Consider the following 26,815-nt stretch of genomic DNA (forward strand, 5'->3'; position numbering starts at 1 on the left):
TGAAACTGTGGTATTTATATAGATAAATGTCATTCAAGAATTAGAAAACCATCAAATCATTGTATCTCTGTACTCAGATTCTTTCATTGGATCTAGTTATGTTGACTCATGAGGAAGTAAAAGGTCTTTTTATAGTGAACTGCATTCTTGTAAAGAAAAACTACCAACTTTATTTTTGGCAGTTGAATAATGTATGAGGTGGTATTAATCATTCAAATGGATTTAACATGTTTACTTAAAGGAACATTTTGAGGATAAAAAGAAATGTAGTTAAACTGAAGAAAAGTTTATACAGTAGGGAATATTGAAGATAAATAGTGTTTGGTTTGGTGCTGATTTTTTTCAGCTGAAATATTAAAAGCTGTTTACATATAATTTATACCATGGTCTTTTAAGACTGACTCGCAGAATCATATGTTAGATATGAAATAGGCATTTAAAAGTTTTGTGACAGACATATTTAAATGGAACAGTGGTATATAAATATAGGATTTGAAATAATTCTTGTTTGTCAGACTAAACTATACTTGGGAATAATAACAAGACTAATTTTAAGGTATTGTATCAGACTGGTGAAAAAATAAAATAAGCAATGCCGTGGAGGAAAAAGAAGCAGAGGCAGTCATTTTTCACAGATCAAGTGATAAAAGATTTTTCAGTTACGCACTGTCCCTGCGAGCTGTATTTTCCGGAGCCCTCAGTGAAACTTGATGAATTTGGGGCTATAAAGGAAGTGTGCCTATCAGGGGAGACCCTTCAGTGGAGTAAACATTGTATTCTGCATTTGTGTGAGATACCAGGAATACCGCCCAGTGCTCAGTTCACATTGGAAGATACTGGTCAGGACTGTGAGGTGCATCTTTCTCTCTTTTTATGACTTGTATGATAGATATACTGCTCCTTCCAGGGGTTTAGCCAGCTCATATTGGCTCTGCAGGCTCATTTTTGCTGGGACAAAATGTTGAGGAAGTTGGTGGTTATGGGAATGCTCTCTCTCCCCACCCACATCCACCCCCTCCCTACACCCTTGCAAAAAATGACTTTATGGGACAACTTTGGTGCTTTTTGACATATGGTTTGAGGTATAATCTTACCCAATTTGAAAAGATTACGCTTGTAAATATCTTGTGCAGGTTTGATAGTTACACTACTCTTTCACACATTTGAAGTCAGGCAGTGGCTCAGTGCACTAATGTTTCTAAAATAGACTACTTTATATTTCAATTTAGACATTACCATTTATAGTTCATAGGGGTATTCGCTGAAGATTTACTGACTGAGCAGCGAACAGTGCAATTCATGTTCAGACAGACTGCACAGATGTGCAGGCTGATCTTGATCTGTACTGGTCGCAAAGGCAGACACAATTGCCACTAGTATTACAGACTTACAAAAATATGATTGACAATAACACAAATTTGTCTTTATGATGTATTGTGGTTGAGGGTTGTGTATGTAAAATAGACATATTTCTACTGCTATAAATACTGACATTTCCTACTAGAGCTACTAAACTGTCTTGTCAGTCAGCCCAGGCCAGAAGAAAGTTATTCCTAGATTTCTCTTTTAACAGTCTTTACCTGTCTCCACACTGTAATGATTTGAAGCTAAAAGCACATCAAGGGATGTGCCTTGATGTGCATTACTGTGATGAAGAAATGATTCGGATGAGCCTCAGTAATTGATTTCTGAGCAAAGTGTCACAGATTTCAGGATGACTTTTGCTGTGATCCAAAATGAAAGTACTACGTTGAATTGGTATGTCTCTTCAACATCCACTTTTGTTAAAGCTAAGTAACACTATATATTATGAAAATTAAGTTCAGTATTGAACAAACATATCAGTTCTGTTAAATGTCAGCTTACTTTTGTTTTCAATGAATGCAAATAACACAGAAGGCATCCTGAAATCTGTGACACTTTTTTGTTTGTTTGTTTTTTGAAATCTGTGACACTTTACTCAGAAATCCATTGACCAGGTTTGTCCAAAAAAATTTCTTTGTGTGACAGGCATCCCTAGAAGTAAAAAGTAATACACAAAATTTGACCCACCTGTTCAGAAGGTGTGATAACCTAGGACTTAGTTTACCTGACCTTAAATTGTGATTTATTACTCTATGTTAATTAAGCTATGATAAAGGTAGTATTATTATTATACTAATTGCATTGATATAGTGTTCTATAATATTTTTTTCTTGTTATCAGATATCATTTAGGGCTGTCATTGATTGAAAATTTGCATAAGTATTAAGGGATAAAATTAATATTGACGATATATTGATTTGTTAACTGACTCTTGCAGAAAGAAACAGATTTATCTAAGGCAAATTTCAACATATAAAAACTGTTTTTGCAAATTGAAATTTAAGGAAGTTTTAAATGAAAGAAGAAGCATAATACGTATACATAAGTAATTGTAAATGTCAAGTTTTTTAGTTATTTGAAAATCAGGGAAATTTTCTACTCTGTTTTTCATTGATTTTTTCTACTCCTTAACACTTACACTATTAAATTTATGTAATGAACTCGTCCATCTTTCAATTTGGACAGTGCTATTAGCAAAAGGGATGCTTACATAAAAGATACTGACTGAATGGCGAACAGCGTAATCTTGATCAGACTGCACAGATATGCAGTCTGATCATGATTTACACTGGTCGCAGAGGCAGAACAATCGTGTCCAGCATGATAAGGGTAGTTTCAGATTTTATTATGCCCCCCTTTGAAAAAGGAGGGGTATATTGTTTTGCAGATGTCGGTCGGTAGGTCAGTCGGTCGGTCGGAATGTAGACCTATCCGTTTCCGGATGATAACTCAAGAACGCTTGGGCCTAGGTTCATGAAAGTTGATAGGGAGGTTGGTCATCACCAGTAGATGACCCCTATTGATTTTGAGGTCTGTATGTCAAAGGTCAAGGTCACAGTGACCCTGAATAGTAAAACGGTTTCCGGATGATAACTCAAGAACACTTGGGCCTAGGATCATGAAAGATAATAGGGAGGTTGTTAATGACCAGCAGATGACCCCTATTGATTTTGAGGTCAGTATGTTAAAGGTCAAGGTCACAGTGACCCTGAATAGTAAAACGGTTTCCGGATGATAACTCAAGAACACTTGGGCCTAGGATCATGAAAGTTGATAGGGAGGTTGGTAATGACCAGCAGATGACCCCTATTGATTTTGAGGTCAGTATGTTAAAGGTCAAGGTCACAGTGACCCTGAACAGTAAAACAGTTTCCGGATGATAACTCAAGAACACTTGGGCCTAGGATCATGAAAGTTGATAGGGAGGTTGGTCATGACCAGCAGATGAACCCTATTGATTTTGAGGTCAGTATGTTAAAGGTCAAGGTCACAGTGACCCTGAACAGTAAAACAGTTTCCGGATGATAACTCAAGAACGCTTAGGCCTAGGGTCACGAAAGTTGATAGGGAGGTTGGTCATGACCAGCAGGTGACCCCTATTGATTTTGAGGTCAGTATGTCAAAGGTCAAGGTCACAGTGACCAGGAACAGTAAAATGGTTTCCAGGCAATAACTCAAGAACGCTTGGGCCTAATATCAGGAAAATTGATAGTTAGGTTGGCCATGACCAGCAGATGACCCTTATTGATTTTGAGGTCATTAGGTCAAAGGTCAAGGTCACATTGGCCAGGAACAGTTAAATGGTTTCTGATCTTCTTGTCCAAAACCATAGGGCCTAGGGCTTTGATATTTGGTATGTAGCAAAATCTAGTGGTCCTCTACCAAGATTATTCAGATTATTTCCCTGGGGTCAAATATGGCCCCACCCTAGGGTCACATGGTTTATATAGACTTATATAGGAAAAAACTTTGAAAAACCTCTTGTCCAAAACCACAGGGCCTAGGGCTTTGATATTTTGTATATGACATCATCTAGTGATCCTCTACTAAGATTATTCAAATTATTCCCCTAGGGTCAAATATGGCTCTGCCCTGGGTTTCACATGGTTTACATATACTTATATAGGGAAAAACTTTGAAAATCTTCTTGTCCAAACCGCAAAGTCTATGGCTTTGGTATTTTGTAATGTAGCATCATTTAGTGGTTCTATACCAAGTTTGTTCAAGTTATCCCTCTCGGGTCAAATATGGCCCTGCCTCAGAGGTCAAATGGTTCATATAGACTTATATAGGGAAAAACTTAGAATCTTCATGTCCATAACTTACATCATTCAAATTTGGACCACATGGACCACATGTATAGTTTTGAGTGGCAAGATGAACCTTGACATGAGTTGACCTTGATCTTGACCTAGTGACCTACTTTCACATTTTTGTACCTACAGCCTTCAAATTTGGACCCATGCATAGGTTTGTATACTGAAAAAAACATTTGACCTTGTTATTGACCTACTTTCACATTTTTGAAGTACAGGTTTCAGATTTGGACCACATGCATAGTTTTTTGTTCCAAAATAAAATTTGACCTTGATTTTGACCTAGTGACCTAGTTTCACATTTCTCAAGCTACAGCCTTCAAATTTGAACCACAAGCGTACTTTTGTGTACTGAAATGAACTTTGATCTTGAGATTGACCTAGTGACCTACTTTCACATTTCTGAAGGTACAGGCTTCAAATTTGGACCACTTGCATATTTTGTGTTCCGAAATAAAATTTGACCTTGATTTTGACCTAGTGACCTACTTTCACATTTCTCAAGCTACAGCCTTCAAATTTGAACCACATGCATAGTTTTGTGTACCGAAATGAACTTTGATCTTAAGATTGACCTAGTGACCTACTTTCACATTTTTGAAGGTACAGGCTTCAAATTTGGACTGCATGCATATTTTTGTGTTCTGAATTGAAATTTTACATTGATTTTTATCTATTACCTACTTTCACATTTCTCAAGCTACAGCCTCCAAATTTGAAGCATATGCATAGTTTTGTTTACCGAAATGAACTTTACCTTGAAATTGATCTAGTGACCTGCTTTCACATTTCTCAAGCCACCGCTTTCAAATTTGGACCACATACACATTGTTTTGTACATAAATGAAATTTGACCTTGATTTTGACCTTGAGCTAGTCTTGAAATTTGGAACATTCAAAAATGGCTCAGTGGCTGGCGCCAAGATTAATCTGTAATCTCTTGTTAGGTTAATAGGTTAAAGGTCAAGGTCAGATTAAACCAGAATGGTAGTACTTTTGTTTACAGTGAGCATATAATTTCTGTTCCTTGTGCAATTACTAAATGCATCAAGGGGGGCATTTCGTGTTCGACGAGCTCTTGTTTTATTATTGTATCCTTATTCCAAAATTAGGTTTAACCATTTGAAATTTCACTATTCTGACAAGAGCATGTACATTAATCAGACAGGAAGCATTTTTGAAAGGATGGAGGAATTATACTGTTTCTTGGATGAACGTCAGTCTTTCTGCATGACATTGTATCTGTTTGTCGTAAATTCTTACTATGTTTAATTAAAAATGATTTAAAAACATGTATTTTCAGATATGTCTTAGTAAAGTTTTGAATCGCAGTAAACGGGGAGACTTTAGTTACAATATCCGAGACAAACATTGGCACGAATACAGTGATAAAGTGGGTGAAAGTTGGCGGCGATTTGTTCTTAAGTTTGATGAGGAGGATGAGAACAGATATCAGCAGTTCGAAGAAAAGATAAAAAACATCTTGCAGCTAGTGAATAGAATTGAAGATTCAAAGAGTAATAAATGTAAACTTTTGCTAATATTTTTGTACTGTGTAAGTTTAGATAAAACTATCATGAGCTTACGCTCACAGTTTAAAATCAAATGTGAAGGTTTTCGACATTCCTTGATTGTTGATAAAACTTCTAATCAAGAAATATTTCAATTTATTTTTTAGCAAACTGGTCTAAGTTGCTTAATCTTTATTGTTTACTTTTGAAGGTTTGAATTACCAGTTTAAGGAATTTTTACATGAAAGTTTTTATTGACTCTATTAGGGCTGTATTTGGGGTGCTCTGTGCTTCCAGGAAATCTGCCCTTACGTTTTATCTTTTATATAAGGATGTGCACCATTACTGATAAATCTTTTGCTTCGCATATACTTAGTTCTTTTTTTTTTTTTCTTCAGTATACGTTCTTGTTGCCATACAGACAAAGCAGGAGAAGAGGAAAAGTTCATCGAGTCTAAACAGAGGTAGCAGACTGTCTCTGTTAGATTTACGGGAAATTGAACCTGAAACAAATCCTTCTCCAGTGACTGAAGATTCACTAAGTGAAAGTGAGGACTCTCTAGTAAAGGAGGGCAGAGATAGTCCTGAACATTTCTCTTTAACACCTCCATTTGATCCTGCTCCATTTATTCCTGATGGTGGGCTTTATCAGGAAAGGAAAGATTCCTCTGTAAATTACCCGGCACACGATTCGGGAGTGCTAAAGAGTATAACTGACCTCTGTGACAGTCTGCATATCCATCCCAATGAACTACCACAGACTTTAGGATCTATTTTAAAATCAGCTCGTTTGACTTCTGATGAAAAAGAGAGAGATCTATTGGGAAGTTTAGGCAAAAAGCCAGATTTTAAAAGTCAGTTGAATGTTCCAGTGATTAACCAATACCAAAAAGATGATTCCCCCGAAAGACTTGCATCAGAGTTTTTGCCTACTGAAGACTTATATATGCCAATGGGATTTGCAGCAGTAGACCAACAGAAGACATACCAGTCAGTCAAGAAAAAGACAAATATGGCAGAACAGAGTCAAAGCAATCCCAGATTGCACAGGGCTCAGGAAATAGCGCAGTTATTGCAGACAGCTATAAATAGTAATGATGCAATTCATGCTCAGGATTATGCAAAACAATTGACTGCTGAAAATGTGGTTGTTACAATTGATGTAAAGTTGCAGACACATTCTCCAGGAGAGAAGGACAAAGACTTCAAGTAAGTTTACAAGTAGAAGCCCATATCTCGTGCTGTTTTGATTGCAGAGTAAAACTGTAAAATCACTTGACCTTTAGCCTTCTAAATTTCTAAAATGGACTGGTCCATCATTCAGTTTGGGCAATACCATTTATTATTTTAAGAGGTGTTCATCCAAAATTTACTGTCTGAATAGTGAAAAGTGCAGACCATGATCAGCCTGTACGGATATGCAGTCTGATCTTGGTCTTCACTGGTCACAGAGGCAGAATCACTTTCCACCAGAGGCTAAAAGTTAATTTCTTCGAATAAAATGCAGTAGTTTGTTTGGGACATGAACATGTCAGTTTTAGTTTTTAAAGGTGAAATAAGAATGAAAATTGCCCTGAAATTTATTTCATTAGGGCTTTTAACCTTTTGAATCTTTGCAAGCCCTAAATCCTGAAAAAGTAGCACTGCATGTATAATGTTGATTTTCTGAACATTAATTTTTAGCTCACTTGAATTTTGTTCAGGGTAAACTATTGGTATAGGTTTATGATCTTTGTCTATCGTCCTGCATCAATATTTTTGCTTAAACATCGTCTTCTGCTCTGAAAATACTGGTCAGAATTTCACCACACTTAGTCTTAGTCACTAGTATCCTGGCATTGACCTCTATTAAGTTTGTTCAAATGGTTTTAGGGGGCTGTCAGAACTAAAAATAGAAAAATCTTTAAATGACATCTTCTTACAAACCAACAGAATGGATCTTCACCAAACTTGGTCTGAAGCTTTGTTATATTTTTCTCTTGTCAAATTTCAAATGGTTCCACTTGGCCCCTTTAAATCTTTAAATGAGTCGTGTCATGAGAAAACCAACATAGTGGGTTTGCGACCAGCATGGATCCAGACCAGCCTGCGCATCCGCGCAGTCTAGTCAGGATCCATACTGTTCACTATTAGTTTCTCTAATTCCATTAGGCTTTGAAAGCGAACAGCATGGATCCTGACCAGACTGTGCGGATGCGCAGGCTGGTCTGGATCCATGCTGGTCGCAAACCCACTATGTTGGTTTTCTCATGGCTCAAATGACTTTCTCATGAACCACTTCATGAATCATCACCAAACTTGGTCTGTAACAGCTTTTCAAAGTTTTTTCTCACTTTTATATGAATAGGTCCACTTGGCCCCTTTAAGGGACCAACAGAAAAAAGTTTTAGATAGCTTTTTCATGAACAAATGTATGGATCTTCACTAAACTTAGTGGGTAGCATCCTGTAGGGCTTTGCCCTAGTTTTGATTAATTCAGATAGTTCCACTTAGCCCTTTTTAGGGGCCACCAGAGCTTAAAATAGAGAAGGCTTTAAATGGCAGCTTCTGGTAAACCAATTGGTATATCTTCACCAAACTTGATCTGTGTCATGTGTGTTCCTTTCAAATGCTTTAGCTTGGCCCCTTGTATGGACTGTAATAACTTAAAAAGGAACAGACCTTTAAACAATTTTTGCATTATGAACCACATGGTAGATCTTCATGAAACTTGGCCTGTAGCTTCCTAATGTGGTCTTTCTCTCAGTTTATTCAAATGATTCTGAATTCTTCTCATGGACTGTTAGATTAAGACAAATCGTGGCTAGTTTCATTGTATGGTCTCCTCACAAGTTTGCTCAAATGGTTCTGTTTAGCCCCTTTTAGAGGCTGCTACAGCTAAAAATAGAAAACAAACTTTGATTTCTTCTCTTGAACCATTTAACGGGTCTTCACAAAACTTAGTCTGTACCGGCCTTGTATGGATCTTTGGGGCTGCCACAGTGAAAAAATAGCAAAACCTTGAAATAACTGCTCAATGGATGTGCATCAAACTTGGTCAGAAGCAAGGTCTGAAGGTCACAATCCACATCAGGTGAGTGACTAAGGCTAGGGTTAATTTGAAGCTCTTGTTGAAAAGAGCATACCAGAAGTTTTCAAAGAAGATTTTGCTACTGACTTTTTAAAAAAAATTGTATTGATAACAGTGTTTGGAATCTGTTGTATTATTGTATTCTAAATATGCAAACATATATTCCATTGATCTGAGAAATGTAATGAGTCATGACATTTATTGTATTTTAACAGTTTGAAGGTGAATATAGAAGACAAGGAATCATCTGGCGGTACTATTACACTGAAGGTGAAAGCCTCGGATACCATTAGAGATCTCAAAAATAGGGTATATACTTAACTAAACTTTGGTTTTTACGTATTGAAATTGGTAACCTTTATAAAATACTTTTTTATTCACCGGTGACAAAAATTAAAATGGGTAAAGTTAAGATAAAACATACAATATAAGGAAACTGTGTCTATTTTATGTTTAAGCTCTGCCACTTGTGAAAATACTACATCTGGTGTTCACTGCATTAACATTTTTTTTGGTCTCGCTCTGAAACAAACAGATATCCTTTTAATACAGTCAATCCTGTCTTAAGCAGCCAGTCAAGGGAAGGAACAAAAGTGACCTTTTAAGACAGGTTGTTGCTTAATAGAGGTTCATTTGCTCTGGCAGATTAGAAATGGAGAATAACGAAGTTGACTGCGTAAGACAAATGGCTGCTTAATATCTAAAAGATTAGAAATGGAGAATAGCAAGTTTGGCTGCTTAATAAAGGTTACTGCTTTGTATGACTGTAGGTCAATTTCATGAAAATGTATCAGGAGATCTTTTAAAAACTTTTCGTTTCACTTTCCTAGATGTTGATGAAGCACATGTTTCCAGTGGAAGTTCAGTATTGGATCATTGGAAAACGGATACCACAGGACACAGAGACGTTAGAAAGATGTAAAATAAAGAACCATGGTTATACAGCATTTTTGTATCTAATCTCTGCAAAGGCTGCTGGGATAAACAAGGAGGAGTTTATGAGAAGACAGAACATGCCACAAGCACCAGGTATATTTTTTAAAATTCTTGTAGTGCATAGATGTTACATCCAGTGTACATGTATAAGTAAGTTGGTTGTTTTGGGTTTAACGCCGTTTTTCAACAGTATTTACATGTATAAGTGTTTAGATAATCAGAAATATATAACAGAGGGCTAGCAAGAATTTCACTAAATCTGTTTGCCAATCAACTTTGAAAATCCAGATATCATTATGTTAATGATCAAAGGGATTGACCCCTTTTTTCTGAAAATAAAGTTCAGACAATGCCTGTATTGTGTTCCATTTACTATCCTTTTTAAGCATTCTTATTTATCTTGTAATAATTTAAAATGAAGGGTGCTTAACATTAGAAGTCTGGGATTTGAACCCTGCAGAGGTCTCAAAGCGGTCACCTCATCAGGCTTATGAGATACCAGCAAAGCACTTCAGTAACTTGTAAGCTTTCTTAGACATTAAAGTTGCAACGTTCAGGCGAATACATTTTATACCATGATCATAGATCAGTCTTTATGTATTGTTTAAGGGACAGAACAACAGACAGCTTGATTTTGATTTATGGACATAAACTTTATTTATATAAAAAGTTCAGAACCCTTAATCGAACCAAACTGATTTATAGAACAATAGGAATATTAAAGAGTATTGCATATCTAAAGTGCTAAATCAGTAATACTCACAAGGGACTAATTTGGTTATTTAAAATCGATCCCTTAAATTCAATTCCAGCAAACAAATTAAATACCCCATCTGTTTTATCTTCAGAGTTTGAAGTCGTATCCACACAAAGTATCCATTTTGGCCAAAACCTTAAAACTTCATGCTTAAAAATTTTAATGATTTTACAGTAATGCATACTAAGAATATGATCTTGAAATGTAACTTGTACATTACTTTGTTTATTTTGTTTACTTCGTAAAGATTTTGCCATTGCTCAGCCACTGAAGACCCCTGCCCCAGCACCTGAGTTGAGTCAAACACCAAGTAGACCAGGGTCTTCAGCTACACCTGGGTCCAGTGCTACAGGCTCTGCCTCCTCTGGCAAACCCAAAATGGTGAGTTAACAATCAAACAATGCTCTAGTATATTTTTGTGCAAATAGAATCTGATGTGCGGGTCACTTCCCATAGTTATATTAGGTACTTGTATTCAGGGTTCACGGAGTAATTCACACTGTAGAAAGAAATTTTTAAGGGGGCTATAACTTTGGGCTGTATGTGGTGATTTTTACAAGAACTATTGCAATACCCTTGGGCATTGGCATCAAGTGTAGACACCTACTTTTGAAAAACTAAATGAATATACATGTGTATAATGTAATTCTGAAAGTTCTAAATGCTTGCATAGTTGAAAATAAAATGCTGCAGCCTGTGATGTCACTTGTGTTATTTACGATATTAAGTAAAAGTACCAGTAATAGAAAGTAATCACAATTACTTTTTAAAATAACTGTTATTTAATCAATTACCCCCCAAAATAGTAAGTAGGTTGGTGGTGCTATCCAGGTGCTAGCCCATGCCTGATATAATGCCCGAAATAGCACCTGGGGTCTTCCTACATCTTAAAAAGCTGGAAAAGTCACGATATGACCTAAATTATGATTGTGTGACTCTACACCCAGCAACAAAAACAGGAGAAGCATCAAGACATGACAGATCCCTTACCACTCAAGCATGAATTTCTTTCACCCTAAAAATGCGGGACCATATAATCCACATGTTTATGTAAAGAGTTTTGAAAAGTATGCCCCATTATCTTTCTTGCGTATTATTTAGAAAATACAATTAAATGAAAACTGCAGTATGAAAAGATCATTACAATTAAGTTTTTACAAGGTAGTGGTGATTTTTCTCTGTTTATTTATCTCTATATTTCGAAGCTCGACCATTTTCTCCATTTTCAGGAGCCACGTGTTTTAGCACAAAATCTAAACATAAAGAATGAGAAACCGTCCCCTGAGAAGTTACCGCAGGCAGCAAGAGTAAAAAACGAACTGAACAGAAACCCTGTGAGACAAACTGGTGCTGAGATTGCACAAGTTTTGAACCAGATTGGCCCACAGATAGGAGCAGCCGTTGGACAGTTCGGTGATACACCGTATGGCGAGTCTAGACAACGAGTCCCCGTCATGCATCCTGAAGAAAATGAAGAACCTCAGGTTGAGTTTTATAATAAGAAATTGTTTGACTTATCTCTGTTGTAACTACAGGATGCATCTTTTGGTAGTTTTGACTTAGAAAAATGTGAATGAATTGTTTAAATGATGATATTGCTTAAAGATGAAAAATGGACTGCATCTAAACTGTGGATATGTATTGCTGTCTTGCATTATATTAGGGTTTATGTATGAAGCATATGGTAGTGTTTCAATACTAGCAGACAGAAATTTTACCATGAATGTATTCAGTTTATTCAGACAGCTACATTGTATGAATGTGAGTGAATTTGGTTGTTTGACATATTGCACAAACTTAAAACAAAAAAAGGAGAGTAAAGGCTGAGGGTGGTGGTGGTTGTGGGCATGGGTTGAGGTGGGTGGGGGAGTTGAAGTTGAACCATTTTGTCTATCAATGCAGAAATGAGCATTCTAATGACTTTGTCTTGATGCCACATACACGTATATGTTTGTGTGTTTTCTTCAGCAAGGATGGTCATGTCCAGCATGTACATATATCAACCAGCCAACACGGCCTGGGTGTGAGCTGTGTGCTAGCGACAGACCGGCTGATTATGAAATACCGCCAGATTATGTGATAACTGAAGAGGAGAAAAAACGCCTGGAAATGGAGGCAATTATTGAAAGACAAACTAGAGAGGTAAGATCTAGATTAATCTAGAAAGTAAGAAAGTTTTTTCTGTAACGTTGACGAAAGCATAAAAGATGCGGAGTGTCTCTGCTGTATGAAATATTGAGACAGTGTGGTTGAAGCATGATGGAAAATAAACAACCACTTGTTCAGTATGCGTAGTTTCCATTTACTGATCAGTGTGTTTTCGGTGAGAAATGACGATTGAAATGTGTAAGTGCATTTTCCCATTCATGACCATGGTTCTTATAGTATACGTTACCTAGGGGTAGGGTATAACATGTACAGTGACATTTTTTTTCTGGTCTGGTGCCAGTGTTTTGACCTGTAATATTTGCATATTTCAGAGAACTAATTATAGTAAGAAAATTATACGTACAAAATAAAAGACTGAGGAAAGAGTAAGGAGCATACAGATGTGAGTAAATAAGTGTGTCCAAGTGTTTAAATCATGTCAAAATGCATTGTACCTCCATAATAGCTTGCTCTTAATAAGTACACTGTGTTAACATATACTGCAGACATTGAGAACTGTTGTAAATTGTTATCCTGGTTGCTATTGCAACGAGCTGTTGTCAGATTCTCTCTCCTGTGTTGCAGGTTCCGCCGGGCAGCCAGGGCAGAAAATATGACAGTGACTCGGAACGCGATCTTGACAATTTGCTACAGTTCCATGATGCATTGCAAGACACACTGCAACGTATGCCGTCAAAATCGGAGCAGCAGAACACTCCGGCATTTGGTCAGGGGACTACTTTCAGACGTAGTTCTGCTGGTGAAATAGACTCAGATAGTGAAAACCCTATGTCCTGATGACATTGAAAATTCAAAAATTGTTTGATATTATTTTCTTGTCTGTGTAAAAGACAGAAGTACCACCACTGCCTTATTTAATATTTTACAGTTTTGTAGCACCAGTTTACAGTGATAAAACTTTATTTGTGCCGTAAAAACTTAGGTTGAAATGAAAAATTTTGGAAGTATATTCATGCATTGCTAATACAGTTAAACCTGCCTTAACGGTCACCTGTGTTGAGCAACCACTTGCCTTAAGCAGTCAGTCAGTTACTTTTCCAAAGTGACTTTTTGTTCTCATTTTCAACTTACGCAAGCAAATGCCTTGAGCAGTTATATATTTTCACCCGCTTTGCTTGCTGCTTAACACAGGTTTGACTGTATAGGTAAACAGTCAGAAGAATGGATAGTGCTGTTGCATTATTCAGAATTCCAGAAAATCAGGCTGCATTAATTACTTTCAGATATGAGTAGCATTTATGAAAAACAGTTTACCTAGCGTTTTCATTCTGACATTTGAAGTTAGGCCGTAAGAGTTACTTGCCAAGAGAAAAAAGGCTGAATTTGATGAAATGTAATGGCAAAAACATTCTAATGTGCATGTTGATATAACAATTCAGGGTCTGGAATGACTGTAATAGGGCCATATTAGCACAATCATTTATTTTATACATAACCATTAAAACAAATTTACGTAATAAATATACATATACAATTAATACCATTTAACTTGCTTAAGTGATTTTAACATGTCATTGGTACACTCTAGTCCCAGACATAATATTGGTGCATTCTGACAAGAACATCATACAATTTTATATATAATAAAATGGTCTATAAACAGCTATCATATGTTTTTCTGGACATCATGGCATATCTAGTTTCACATTTGCCTTTGGGCTAAAGCCTTCAAGTCGTTATTGCAATAGGTGTAACGTTATATCCAGAAAGCACAACTAGGCGGTATATTAACCTCCAGGTATTCAGTATTTAACTTACTTGATATAAAATGAAATTATCTAACTGTATATTGATTACTCTGATTGTTTGCTTGTTTTGCAAATTACAAATGCTTCCATATTAAATGTCATTAAATGTGTAATTGTTATTTGTCTTTCCATCAGCTTAACAGAATTATCTTATTGTTGAAAACCTGAGTTATTAGATTGGGGTATGTCGTTGGTCGGGCGGGCGGGCGGGTGGGCGGCAGCGTCAAACTGGTGTTTCTGGTCAATAACTTTTGTTTCGGTAAAGATATTTGAATAAAACTTGGTATGTATGTAGCTTATATCAAGACAAAGGCTGGGATTGATTTTGGGGTTTCTGGGGTCAAGGTCAAGGTCACTGTTACTTAAAATAGAAAAAGAGTTTCCAGTCAATAACTTATGTTTCGGTAAAGATATTTGAATAAAACTTGGTATGTATGTAGATTATGTCAAGACAAAGGCTGGGATTGATTTTGGGGTTTCTGGGATCAAGGTCAAGGTCACTGTTACTTAAAATAGAAAAAGGGTTTCCGGTCAATAACTTATGTTTCGGTAAAGATATTTGAATAAAACTTGGTATGTATGTAGCTTATATCAAGACAAAGGCTGGGATTGATTTTGGCGTTTCTGGGATCAAGGTCAAGGTCATTGTTACTAAAAATAGGGTTAGGGTTAGGGTTGTGCTTTAAAGTGGTGCACTGTGATTCAGTATACTTTTTTATTCTTATGAAAGGTGTTGAAAACCTGGTTTCGTGGCATTGCCGCGTTTCTTGTTTCTATTATTGAATGCAGCCACAACTGAATGGCATGTCTTGCTAAAATAGTGATTACTGAATTATAATTGCCATTATATCCAGTCATGTCCATTGAAAGAACTGCATTATAATTGCCATTATATCCAATCATGTCCATTGAAAGAACTGCATTATAATTGCCATTATATCAGTCATGTCCATTGCAAGTAATGCATAATAGTGCATTTATATCCAGTTGTGTCCATTGCAAGTAATGTATAATACTACCTTTATATTCAGTTATGTCCATTGCAAGTAATGCATTATTACTGCACTTTATATCCAGTCATGTCCATTGCAAGTAATGCATAATACTGCTTTAAAGTTTATATTCAGTTATGTCCATTGCAAGTAATGCATTATTACTGCCCTTTATATGCAGTCATGTCCATTGCAAGAACTGCATTATTATTGCCATTGTATCCAGCCATGTCCATTGAAAGAACTGCATTATTATTGCCATTATATCCAGTCATGTCCATCGCAAGTACTTCATTATTATTTCCATTATATCCTGTCGACCATTGCAAGTAATGCATTATTATTGCCATTATATCCAGGCGTGTCCATTGAAAATACTGCATTATTACTGCCATTATATGCAGTCATGTCCATTAAAATACTTCATTATTGCTGCCATTATATGCAGTCATGTCCATTGAAAGTACTGCATTATTACTGCCATTATATCCAGTCATGTCCATTGCAAGTACTGCATTATTACTGCCATTATATCCAGTCATGTCCATTGAAAGAACTGCATTATTACTGCCATTATATCCAGTCATGTCCATTGAAAGAACTGCATTATTACTGCCATTATATTCGGTCATGTCCATTGAAAGAACTGCATTATTACTGGGATTGTATCCAGTCATGTCCATTGAAAGAACTGCATTATTACTGGGATTGTATCCAATCATGTCCATTGAAAGTACTGCATTATTACTGCCATTATATCCAGTCATGTCCATTGAAAGTACCCATGCGCTATTACTGGGACTGTATCCAATCACATCTGTTATATTTCATTATAATTGCGATTATACCAGATGATGTCTGTTGAAAATTCTGCATTGCTATTGCACTGGTACTATTTTAAATGTTATTAGACAAATTCTTATTACCAGTGTATTTACATAAACTATATATAGTAATTGTTCATAATATATTTTTATATATGAACTTTTGGTCTAGTATACCTTAAATGAATACATGATTATGGTATATGTATTTTCTAGCATAGCTAGCATACGTAAAATTGCTAAAGTTTGAAGAAAATCATTTCAAGATTGTGAAGATATACAGTACCTTGTATATTACTAGTACTATCAAAGTCTACACCAGCAGAAACAGTCCCCATAACTCTAATTTGAATTTTGACAGAGTTATGCCTCTTTTTAGTTCACATGTCACAAAGTGACAATGTGAGCTTTTGTGATCACGCAGCGTCCGTCGTCCGTCGTGCGTCCGTGCGTGCGTAAACTTTTGCTTGTGACCTCTCTAGAGGTCACATTTTTCATGGGATCTTTATGAAAGTTGGTCAGAATGTTTATCTTGATGATATCTAGGTCAAGTTCGAAACTGGGTCAACTGCGATCAAAAACTAGGTCAGTAGGTCAAATAATAAAAAAACCTTGTGACCTCTCTAGAGGCCATATTTTTCATGGGATCTGTATGAAAGTTGGTCAGAATGTTCATCTTGATGATATCTAGGTCAAGTTCGAAACTGGGTCAACTGCGGTCAAAAAGTAGGTCAGTAGGTCAAATAATAAAAAAACGTTGTGACCTCTCTAGAGGCCATATTTTTCATGGGATCTTCATGAAAGTTATTCAGAATGTTCACCTTGATGGTATCTAGGTCAAGTTCGAAACTGGGTCAACTGCCGTCAAAAACTAGGTCAGTAGGTCAAATAATAAAAAAACCTTGTGACCTCTCTAGAGGCCATATTTTTTATGGGATCTGTATGAAAGTTGGTCAGAATGTTCATCTTGATGATATCTAGGTCAAGTTCGAAACTGGGTCAACTGCGGTCAAAAAGTAGGTCAGTAGGTCAAATAATAAAAAAACCTTGTGACCTCTCTAGAGGCCATACTTTTCATGGGATCTGTATGAAAGTTGGTCAGAATGTTTATCTTGATGATATCTAGGTCAAGTTCAAAACTGGGTCAACTGCGGTCAAAAACTAGGTCAGTAGGTCTAAAAATAGAAAAACCTTGTGGCCTCTGTAGAGGCCAAACTTGTGAATGGATCTTCATGAAAATTGGTCAGAATGTTCACCTTGATGATATCTAGGTCAAGTTCGAAACTGGGTCACATGCCATTAATAACTAGGTCAGTAGGTCAAATAACAAAAAAACCTTGTGACCTCTCTAGAGGCCATATTTTTCATGGGATCTGTATGAAAATTGGTCAGAATTTTTATCTTGATGATATCTAGGTCAAGTTCGAAACTGGTTCAACTGCGGTCAAAAAGTAGGTCAGTAGGTCTAAAAATAGAAAAACCTTGTGACCTCTCTAGAGGCCATACTTTCAATGGATCTTCATGAAAATAAGTCAGAATGTTCACCTTGATGATATCTAGGTCTTGTTCGAAACTTGGTCACATGTTTTTAATAACTAGGTCAGTAGGTCAAATAACAAAAAAGCCTTGTGACCTCTCTAGAGGCCATATTTTTCATGGGAACTATATGAAAATTGGTCTGAATGTTCATCTTGATGATATCTAGGTCAGGTTTGAAACTGGGTCAACTGCGGTCAAAAACTAGGTCAGTAGGTCTAAAAATAGAAAAACCTTGTGACCTCTCTAGAGGCCATACTTTTGAATGGATCTTCATGAAAATTGGTCAGAATGTTCACCTTGATGATATCTAGGTCAGTTTCGAAACTGGGTCATGTGCCTTCAATAACTAGGTCAGTAGGTCAAATAATAAAAAATCTTGTGACCTCTCTAGAGGCCATATTTTTCAAATAATAGAAAAAAACGACATCATACTCGGTTTAAAACTGGGTCATGTGGGGACAGGTGAGCGATTCAGGACCATCATGGTCCTCTTGTTAACTTAGAATGTTTTGGTTGAAGTTTTATAAAGTTTTTACTGGCAAAGCTGTAATTCAGACTCAAGCACTGAGAAAAGTCGAACGTGCTGTCTTTCAGACAGCTCTTGTTTGATGACTTCTTTATTTAGAAATTGCTAATGCTCTTATTCTGAGGACAACTTTGTATGATATCAACATTTAACAATATAGGAATTTAGGAATTTTTGATGAATTTTTGTCGTAAAATTTTCAGATATTTAACAAAACAAAACTGATAAAGAGGAACATAGGCATGTTTGTAATGATGATACAGAAAAAATAATGATAGCATTTTAAAGAAGAAAGAAATATCAAAACTTTTGTACTTTTCTATTGTTCTAAATGTTTTAACATGATTGGGATATATTACCCTGAACAAAGTAATTTACCCCATTCGTGAGATGTGCCCAGCCTATATACGGTAAGAATAAACGATGATTGCACATTATCCTCAGCATCTGTTGACTGTATTGACTGTTTCTGAACAGGCAGAGGAAAGGGAAAGATTAATGCATCGGCAAGAACAACAGCAGAACTTTGCCCACCTACAGGAAACAGATGCACTAGATTTGATTCCAAACACTGAAGTGTTTACATGCCCTATCTGCTTCGATGATTTTTCTGAGGGACAGGGAGTTGTGTTGAGGGAATGTTTACATTCTTTTTGCAAGTAAAGTTTATCTATTCTTTTTGCAAGTAAGTTAAAGTTTATCTATTCTTTTTGCAAGTAAGTTAAAGTTTATCCATGCTTTTTGCAAGTAAGTTAAAGTTTATCCATATAATTTTCTGTATTTGTCAGTTGGTTTGTCAAGTCCATGTGTCATCATTTCATGATGAATGACTTGAAATTACATGTATTTAAAAACTGATGTGCTGTTGTGAGAATAAGTCGCAGGTTGTCATACCCCCACAAAACGAAGTTTGGGGGGGTATATAGGAGTGAGCTTGTCTGTCAGTTCGTTGGTTTTCATGGTTTCCGGACAGTAACTCAAGAAAGGCTTGACAGATATAAATAATTTTTGGTACACAGGTGTAACATTATAAAATACAGGTCAAGTTAGACTCTGAGGTCAGTAGGTCAAAGGTTAAGGTCGCAATGACCTGCAACATTTAAACGGTTTCCGGATGATAACTTGAGAATGTTTAGCGTAGGATCATAAATTTTGGTACGCAGGTGTAACATCATAAAGTACAGGTCAAGTTTGACTAAGGTCAGTAGGTCAAGGTCACAATGACCCGGATTAGTTAAACGGTTTTCGATGATGACTTTAGAACTGAGCCTAGGATCATGAAAGTTGATAAGGCGGAACATGCAGATGACCCCTATTGATTTTGAGGTCAGTAGGTCAAAGGTCAAGGTCTCAGTGACCTGGAACAGTTAAACCATATCCGGACGATAACTTGAGAATGCTTGGGCCTAGGATCATAAATTTTGGTACACAGGTGTAACATCATAAAATACAGGTCAAGTTCGACTTTGAGGTCAGTAGGTCAAGGGTCAAGGTCACAATGACTCGGAACAGTTAAACGGTTTCTGAACAATAACTTAAGAATGCTTAGGCCTAGGATCATGAAAGTTGATAGGGAAGTTGGTCATGACATGCAGATGATCCCTATTGATTTTGAGGTCAGTAGTAAAGGTCAAGGTCACAATGACCTGGAACAGTTAAATGATTTCTGGATGATAGCTTGAGAACACTTGGGCCAGCAGATGACCCCTATTGATTTTGAGGTTCAAAGTTGACATTGGCTTACTTCTGTGACAAGGCTGTATTGTGGGGGTATAATTCGTTACTACTGTGACAGCTCTAGTTGAATTTGCAGGAGGTCAGTGTTGTATTGTTCATTTTCATGTCAGGTACATAAGTTGTATGCAATTTTGAAATTACTGGGCTCAAACTTTCCACACAATAAGACAAAAGGTTACCTGCAAGACATTCAAATGCAAGGATAGGAAGATTGGATTGATATCTGTCTTTCTCAAACCGTCTTATAACTTTTGTATGGAAAAATTAAATTGCATTGTAAATTCTGCATGTTTGAAATAAATGTCTTTCTACAGTGTAAATTTTATCAAACCATATTTTTGCAAAGCATCATTTAATCCAAAGTAAATTCAGCCAGTAAAACGATATGGTTGCCTGCATGATTTTTTTGTTAGACCGATTTGAAAAAAACTGCTCCTCCGATCAATTTTCATAGTGGAAAGTATCTTTTATGATGACATTTTCATGTATACAAGAAGTTCCACATTGTAGATATTAATAAACCTTTCCATAGTTGTAGATTTATCTATTTTTAATCATATGGTAAAATAAAAAATATAGGTCTTGTGCCTAACTTTTCAGTTTTGTCAAATATCAATTTGAGCCCTTTCCTTGCTACTCCTTTTATGTTATCATTTTGAATTATTTTACATCAAAACTATTGTCAAATTTTGATGAAAAGTCAAACACATTTTGTAAGAATAAAACAAAAATACAAAATAAATGTAAAGCTTCACTAATTTTTGTTCTATTGTGAGATGGAAAGAGCAGAAAATAGTTAATGATCAACTGTAATATGACATGCATTTATCTGATGGCAGGGATTGTTTACGAGATGCGGTACAGTATAACGAGGAACCAGTATTAACATGTCCCTTCGTTGATGAAGATTATGCTTGTGATGGTATTGTACAGGAACGAGAAGTTAAGGCGGTAAGTAACACAATCACATTCTGGTAAATTTTCTCACTTGCATGTTGGAGATGAAGGCTCGTAGGTACCTTAAATTTGCTTGAATGTGTAATGTGTCTTATATACAGTATTAGATCCCCAGTATTAAAATTATTATTCTGTCCTTTGGAGAAGATTGTGTATTGTTTGCTCATATCATGTTAGGCCTAGTTGGAATGTCAGTTTGTTGGTCAGTGGATAGAACATTCAGTTTCTGTTTAATTGCTAGAGAATGCTTGGCCCATGGTCATCAGCTCAGAGAATGATTTCCTGTGGTCAGTAGATGACCCCCTGTTGTTTTAGGGGTCAGTATATCAGGGTTTGTGGTTACAGTGACTTTAAGAATCATGACTGTTTCCAGTCAATAACTCACTCAGAAGAGGGATTTGGAATACTGTCATAAATTTCAAAGAATGGTTACCTGTAAATAGGGTCTGGTTTTCGAACTCAGTATGTCAAATTTCAAGGTTATAGTGACCTTGAAACTGATTACAGAAAATGGTTTCTGATCAATAACTGGGAAATTCTTACGCCTGTAACATTTGTATATATGTCCATCTGTAAATCTTTTTTTGTCCATCAGTATCAGGTCAGAAACTTCACTGGTATTTTGCATGGAAGGGTTTTGAAATTACTTTTCGCATACATTAACCATATATATAGTGCAAGACTTAGGCTCCAAGAATCAGGGTCAATGCCACAAGGTGTTAACCACATCAGACAAAGAGCCCGAGGTCCAAATCCCTACATCATAGGTGAAGTTCGCAATGTTCAAGATAGTTTAAACTTTAAATGGAAATATCTATTTGACAAAAACCAATATATCCACTTTAGAGTAATCTCGGATTTCTTTATTTTTGCTGTAATGTGTGTAAAAAAAAAAGCATTTCTTGGTTGCTTTCACACAAATACAGGTATGTAGTTAAATGTAGCTTATTTATTTTTAGCAGGTATATAACGCAATATCATTTAATATTGTTGTCAGGATAGATATTTTTGTAAGGACAAAATTTTTTTTATGTGTTTTGTTTTAATTTTAAAGATACATAATGTAAATGCATGGAATTGTGTCTCCCCCACTCTGTTTTTGCCCTGTCCTTCCATCCGTCCGTACGTCACACTTCATTTCCGAGCAATAACTGGAGAACCATTTGACCTAGAACCTGCAAACTTCATAGGTTGGTAGGGCTTATGGAGGAGACGACCCCTATTGTTTTTGGGGTCACTCCGTCAAAGGTCAAGGTCACAGGGCCTGAACATGGAAAACCATTTCCAATCAATAACTCAAGAACGACTTGACCCAGAATGTTGAAACTTCATAGGATGATTGATCATGCAAAGTAGATGACCCCTATTGATTTTGGGGTCACTTTGTTGAAGGTCAAGGTCACAGGGGCCTGAACATGGAAAACCATTTCTGATCAATAACTTGAGAACGACTTGACCCAGAATGTTGAAACTTCATAGGATGATTGATCATGCAGAGCAGATGACCCCTATTGATTTTTGGATCACTCTGTTGAAGGTCAAGGTCACATGGGCCTGAACATCGAAAACTGTTTCCAATCAATAACTTGAGAACCTCTCGACCCAGAATGTTGAAACTTCATAGGATGATTGTTCCTGCAGAGTAAATGACCCCTATTTGTTTTTGGGGGTCACTCCATTAAAGGTCAAGGTCACAGGGGCCTGAACATCTATAGGACTTTGCATTGGGGGAGACATGCGCTTTTTTACAAAAGCAGTTTCTAGTTTTTTTTACATTGGAATTTGTGGATTGACAAAACATCTATAAAAATTAGTCCTTTACAAATATTGATGATCTGCCTGTTAGTAAAATGCTTTATGTATATACTTACAGTTAGTCACTGCAGATGGGTTTGCGAGGTATCTTGCACGAAGCCTGGCCACAGCTGAGAGTCAGGCTCAGAATAGCTTCCATTGTAAGACTGCTGACTGTCCAGGCTGGTGTATATACGAGGACCATGTCAACTTCTTTGTATGTCAAGTGTGTGGCAAGGAAAATTGCCTAACGTGTAAAGCTATACATCAAGGTAACATAAATTCTTTTATTATATATAATGCTGACAATTTGCTTGTTTGGTTGATCAAGTCAGCTGTGTGAGCAGGTATGCCAAAATACAAAAATGACTTGAGAGGATTCTAAAACAAAATACTCTTACTTATTTTTGCACTTTTTCATGTTTCATTGTGGGTATTTAATATAATAACTTGAGACTTAAGTTTCGTTCATCAGGTTGTAATGTTACTTACATTGCAACTCATTGTTCCATACGTGTCAAAATAAGGTTATGATGATAAAAGCAATGTTCATGTCTACATGTCATAAATATCATCTTGTTGCATGTTTTTATCACTCAAAAATGTTTTTTCTTATGTAAATACATGTTTAGTGTTTCCTAGTGGTATCAAAGTATTAAAAATACGTATTTATTATTAATTAATTCTTTGTTGATATCAAAATTACAAGAGCGTATCTGTCCCTGACAATATATTGAAAAACTACGGTCAGCCTATGTTGTTGTTACTACTACTGAGCAGCCCTGGGACATTTGATAATGTATTATTTGAATTCTACTGGTATATAAAATCAACATTACCATCATAAATTTAAAAACAAATTAAAAATAAAATGGACGAATAAGCGGATCGAACAGTAAGATATTTGTCAGCAATAATTTTATGGAATTATTCTGGTTTAAGGTATGAACTGCAAGCAGTATCAGGAAGATTTGAAGAGTCGAGCTGTAAATGACAAGGCGGCAAATCAAACACAACTCATGATTAAACGTATGCTTGATGATGGTGATGCGATGAACTGTCCTCAGTGTCGGGTAAGATTCTGTATGGATTTTTAATCTCGTTATTGCTTCATACATATACAGTGAAATCGTTTAATTTTGAGGGTATAAAATTTTGTAGTTTTTGCCCAAAATGGCTATTTCCTTGGGATTTTAATTTATGGATTTCTACTTAAATTATGATAAAGGAATGGAAACTTCGCTCGTTTGTTTGGATTTGATTTCAAAGAGGATTGATGCAACCCTCACAGGTCCTGGAATGGTACTAACAAAGTGCTAGAGTTTTGCTTGTTTTCAAGCTATATGATTACTGTTGATAAATATTTTATTCATATGTGTACTGCCTTTATCAGATGATGAAAATCTAATCTATTTTGCAGGTGATAGTAATGAAAAAGGAAGGCTGTGATTGGATTCAGTGTTCTATTTGTAAAACTGAGATTTGCTGGGTGACAAAGGGACCTAGATGGGGACCCATGGTATGTTATATTACTTATTGTTGCATATGCCTACCTGTGTTAAAATATACCTGTATGTAGACTCCAGCAGATACAAGCTACACAGCATAACATAGTCTTGTGTAAATTGTATATCTTCAAGGTCAAGGTCAAATTTCAAAGGTTTATATATGTGTAAGTCCATCATTCATCTTTGAGGGTTTTGAAAATGCATCAGAGATGTGGTTCTGATTTCTGCATTTGGAAAAATAATAAAATGAAAGTGGTCAGATTTGGCCAGTTACGTGCTAAAATTTAAGTTTTGTTAAACAGTTTAGGGGCTGTCCTCAGACTTCCACTTTGTTTTGGTCAATGAGAAGTCAGATTGATTTACATGGAATTAAAATTCACCAAAACATTACAATATTATCATACTGAGAATATGAAATTCTAATAGCCCCAACTGAAAATCAAAGCACCTAAGTTTCAATCTCCAACAATGTAAATACAGGCCATGGTTTAACTGTGGTTAAGTTTTGAGAACATGCAGCTATTATAATGGATATTTCATATTTTCAGGGAAATGGAGACATTAGTGGTGGTTGTAAATGCCGGGTTAATGGAGAGGTGTGTCATCCAGACTGTAACAATTGTCACTAATGTAACATGTTGTGTTGGAACATACTGCCTACAGGAATAATCTTTGTAACAGATGAACAGAGCCTGCATTGTGTTGTTTTTGTTTTTCTAGTCTGAATTATTGGGAGAGAAATTGACAACTATTTGAATCACTGTCACATCCACTTCTAGGAAAAAACTTCTGGGAACGAGGTTGTTTTCAAGGAAAAGGGTTAAAATTTGTTAATCATAATAGAATACCTTATGCTAATAAAATGCTAGTAGAGAGTAAGTTTGAGTTGTGATAATGATGTTTTTTGAGTTATAATTGTTTATATCAAGGGAATAAAATCCCAGTTTCATATCTACATCTTAATTTACTGTAGAGTTAGCCATTACAATAATAGCTTCATATCCAATATTTTCATGTTTTATAAAAGTTGGTTTTTTTTTTTTTATGGAATTACATATATTTGCTATAAATTGTTGAATGATTGACATGACAAATATATTATTAATCTAATAGTAATTCACTTCGAATGATGGGACAGTTAGTAGTCAAATACTATAAATAGGAATATACATGTAATTTTATACAATGATTTTATTCACTTCATGTAACTATTATTTATGATAATTTAAAATAATATATTTCAGCCGTACATAATTTAGCAGTTTTTATATTGCTTATAATTTGGATACGTACAGATATGAGTAGAATGTTTTTTTTTAAATTTATTTAGAAACTGTTATGGCTGTTATTCAAATGGTATTAGTTGTAATTCATCCTTGTTGGAATCTTTTAATGATGTTTAAGATTTGGTGAAACACTTCATGACAATGATTGTTTACAGAAATATTTTCATTTTCGGCCTTCTAAATTTGTGAAACATTTACTGTTAACAAAAACATTATTTTTGATAATATTCATTTGTTTCTTCCCACTTAAATCCAAAGTTCATGCAAAAAAAAATTGACAGATGTGCATCAGTATATATGTTTTATTGTCACAACACTGTCTGGGTTAGATTAATCAAAATCAATATTTAAATGCTTTTCTAGTTTCCACTTTCGCCATCACGATTTCAACATTCCAAGAATTTATAAATTTATAAAATAGTGCAAATCAGAGCAAGTTCTCATGTATTTAAACTGTTTTACAGTCTGAAAAATGATTGATTAAAAACTGCTGATATGAATGAATCTTTAAAATGGCTGATATCATAGAAATTGTTTATTTGTTTATCTTTGAAATTGTTAATATGAAAAATGAAATTTAAATTTTTGTTTTACTAAATTTACTTTGCACTCACTATTCACAATTGTGTAAATATAGAAAATAAAGCTAAACATTTTTCATAAAATATGTAGATACTAACTATATACAACCAGAAAAACTTATGTATGTTGCACCTTAGGAGCACAATACCTAATTTCTTGCACTCAAAAGTATCACATTACCAGAATAATGCTCTATTTATTGTCTGCTGTCTGTTATTATTGTACAGGGTTTTTCAAAATACATGTACATGTTACAGTTTCATGTGCTTGTATGGCCTTTCAATATTTGAGCCGCGCCATGAGAAAACCAACATAGTGGGTTTGCGACCAGCATGGATCCAGACCAGCCTGCGCATCCGCGCAGTCTGGTCAGGAACCATGCTGTTCGCTTTCAAAGCCTATTGCAATTAGAGAAACTGTTAGCGAACAGCACTGATCCTGACCAGACTGCGCGGATGTGCAGGCTGGTCTGGATCCATGCTGGTTGCAAACCCACTATGTTGGTTTTCTCATGGCGCGGCTCATTTTTACTTGACTGTACTGATAATCACATAGACTTATTACAAAAACAGTAGGAGAAAATATGTGTTCATACTTTAAAGTCATTGGTAACGGGTCAAAACAGTATGAGAAAATACCTGTTCATACTTTAAAATCATTGGTAACATGTTAGAATTGAAATAATAGATCACATTTAG

The 26,815-nt window shown here is 35.7% G+C and overlaps 1 protein-coding gene across 3 annotated transcripts; it reads left to right on the top strand.

The window, feature by feature from the left end:
- On the top strand, positions 1-25,389 carry LOC123549012 (ranBP-type and C3HC4-type zinc finger-containing protein 1-like). Of its 3 annotated transcripts, none has more exons than XM_053545724.1 (14): positions 1-853; positions 5,485-5,698; positions 6,091-6,901; positions 8,978-9,071; positions 9,593-9,791; positions 10,703-10,836; positions 11,685-11,939; positions 12,424-12,597; positions 18,731-18,912; positions 20,830-20,941; positions 22,821-23,013; positions 23,684-23,814; positions 24,162-24,260; positions 24,798-25,389. In XM_053545724.1, exons 1-14 carry the CDS (start codon positions 593-595, stop codon positions 24,876-24,878), a joined length of 2,940 nt encoding a protein of 979 aa, XP_053401699.1. In that variant the 5' UTR covers positions 1-592; the 3' UTR covers positions 24,879-25,389. The 3 variants fall into 3 exon arrangements, with proteins under 3 accessions (XP_053401699.1, XP_045192705.2, XP_053401698.1); XM_053545723.1 differs by having other exon boundaries at positions 4-853; positions 5,485-5,707; positions 24,798-25,388; XM_045336770.2 differs by lacking the exons at positions 18,731-18,912; positions 20,830-20,941; positions 22,821-23,013; ... (1 more) ...; positions 24,162-24,260; positions 24,798-25,389 and adding an exon at positions 13,189-13,802 and having other exon boundaries at positions 3-853; positions 5,485-5,707.
- Positions 25,390-26,815: the final 1,426 nt, after the last annotated feature.

The sequence above is a fragment of the Mercenaria mercenaria genome, chromosome 6, assembly GCF_021730395.1.
Source record: "Mercenaria mercenaria strain notata chromosome 6, MADL_Memer_1, whole genome shotgun sequence".
Classification (NCBI taxonomy): domain Eukaryota; kingdom Metazoa; phylum Mollusca; class Bivalvia; order Venerida; family Veneridae; genus Mercenaria; species Mercenaria mercenaria.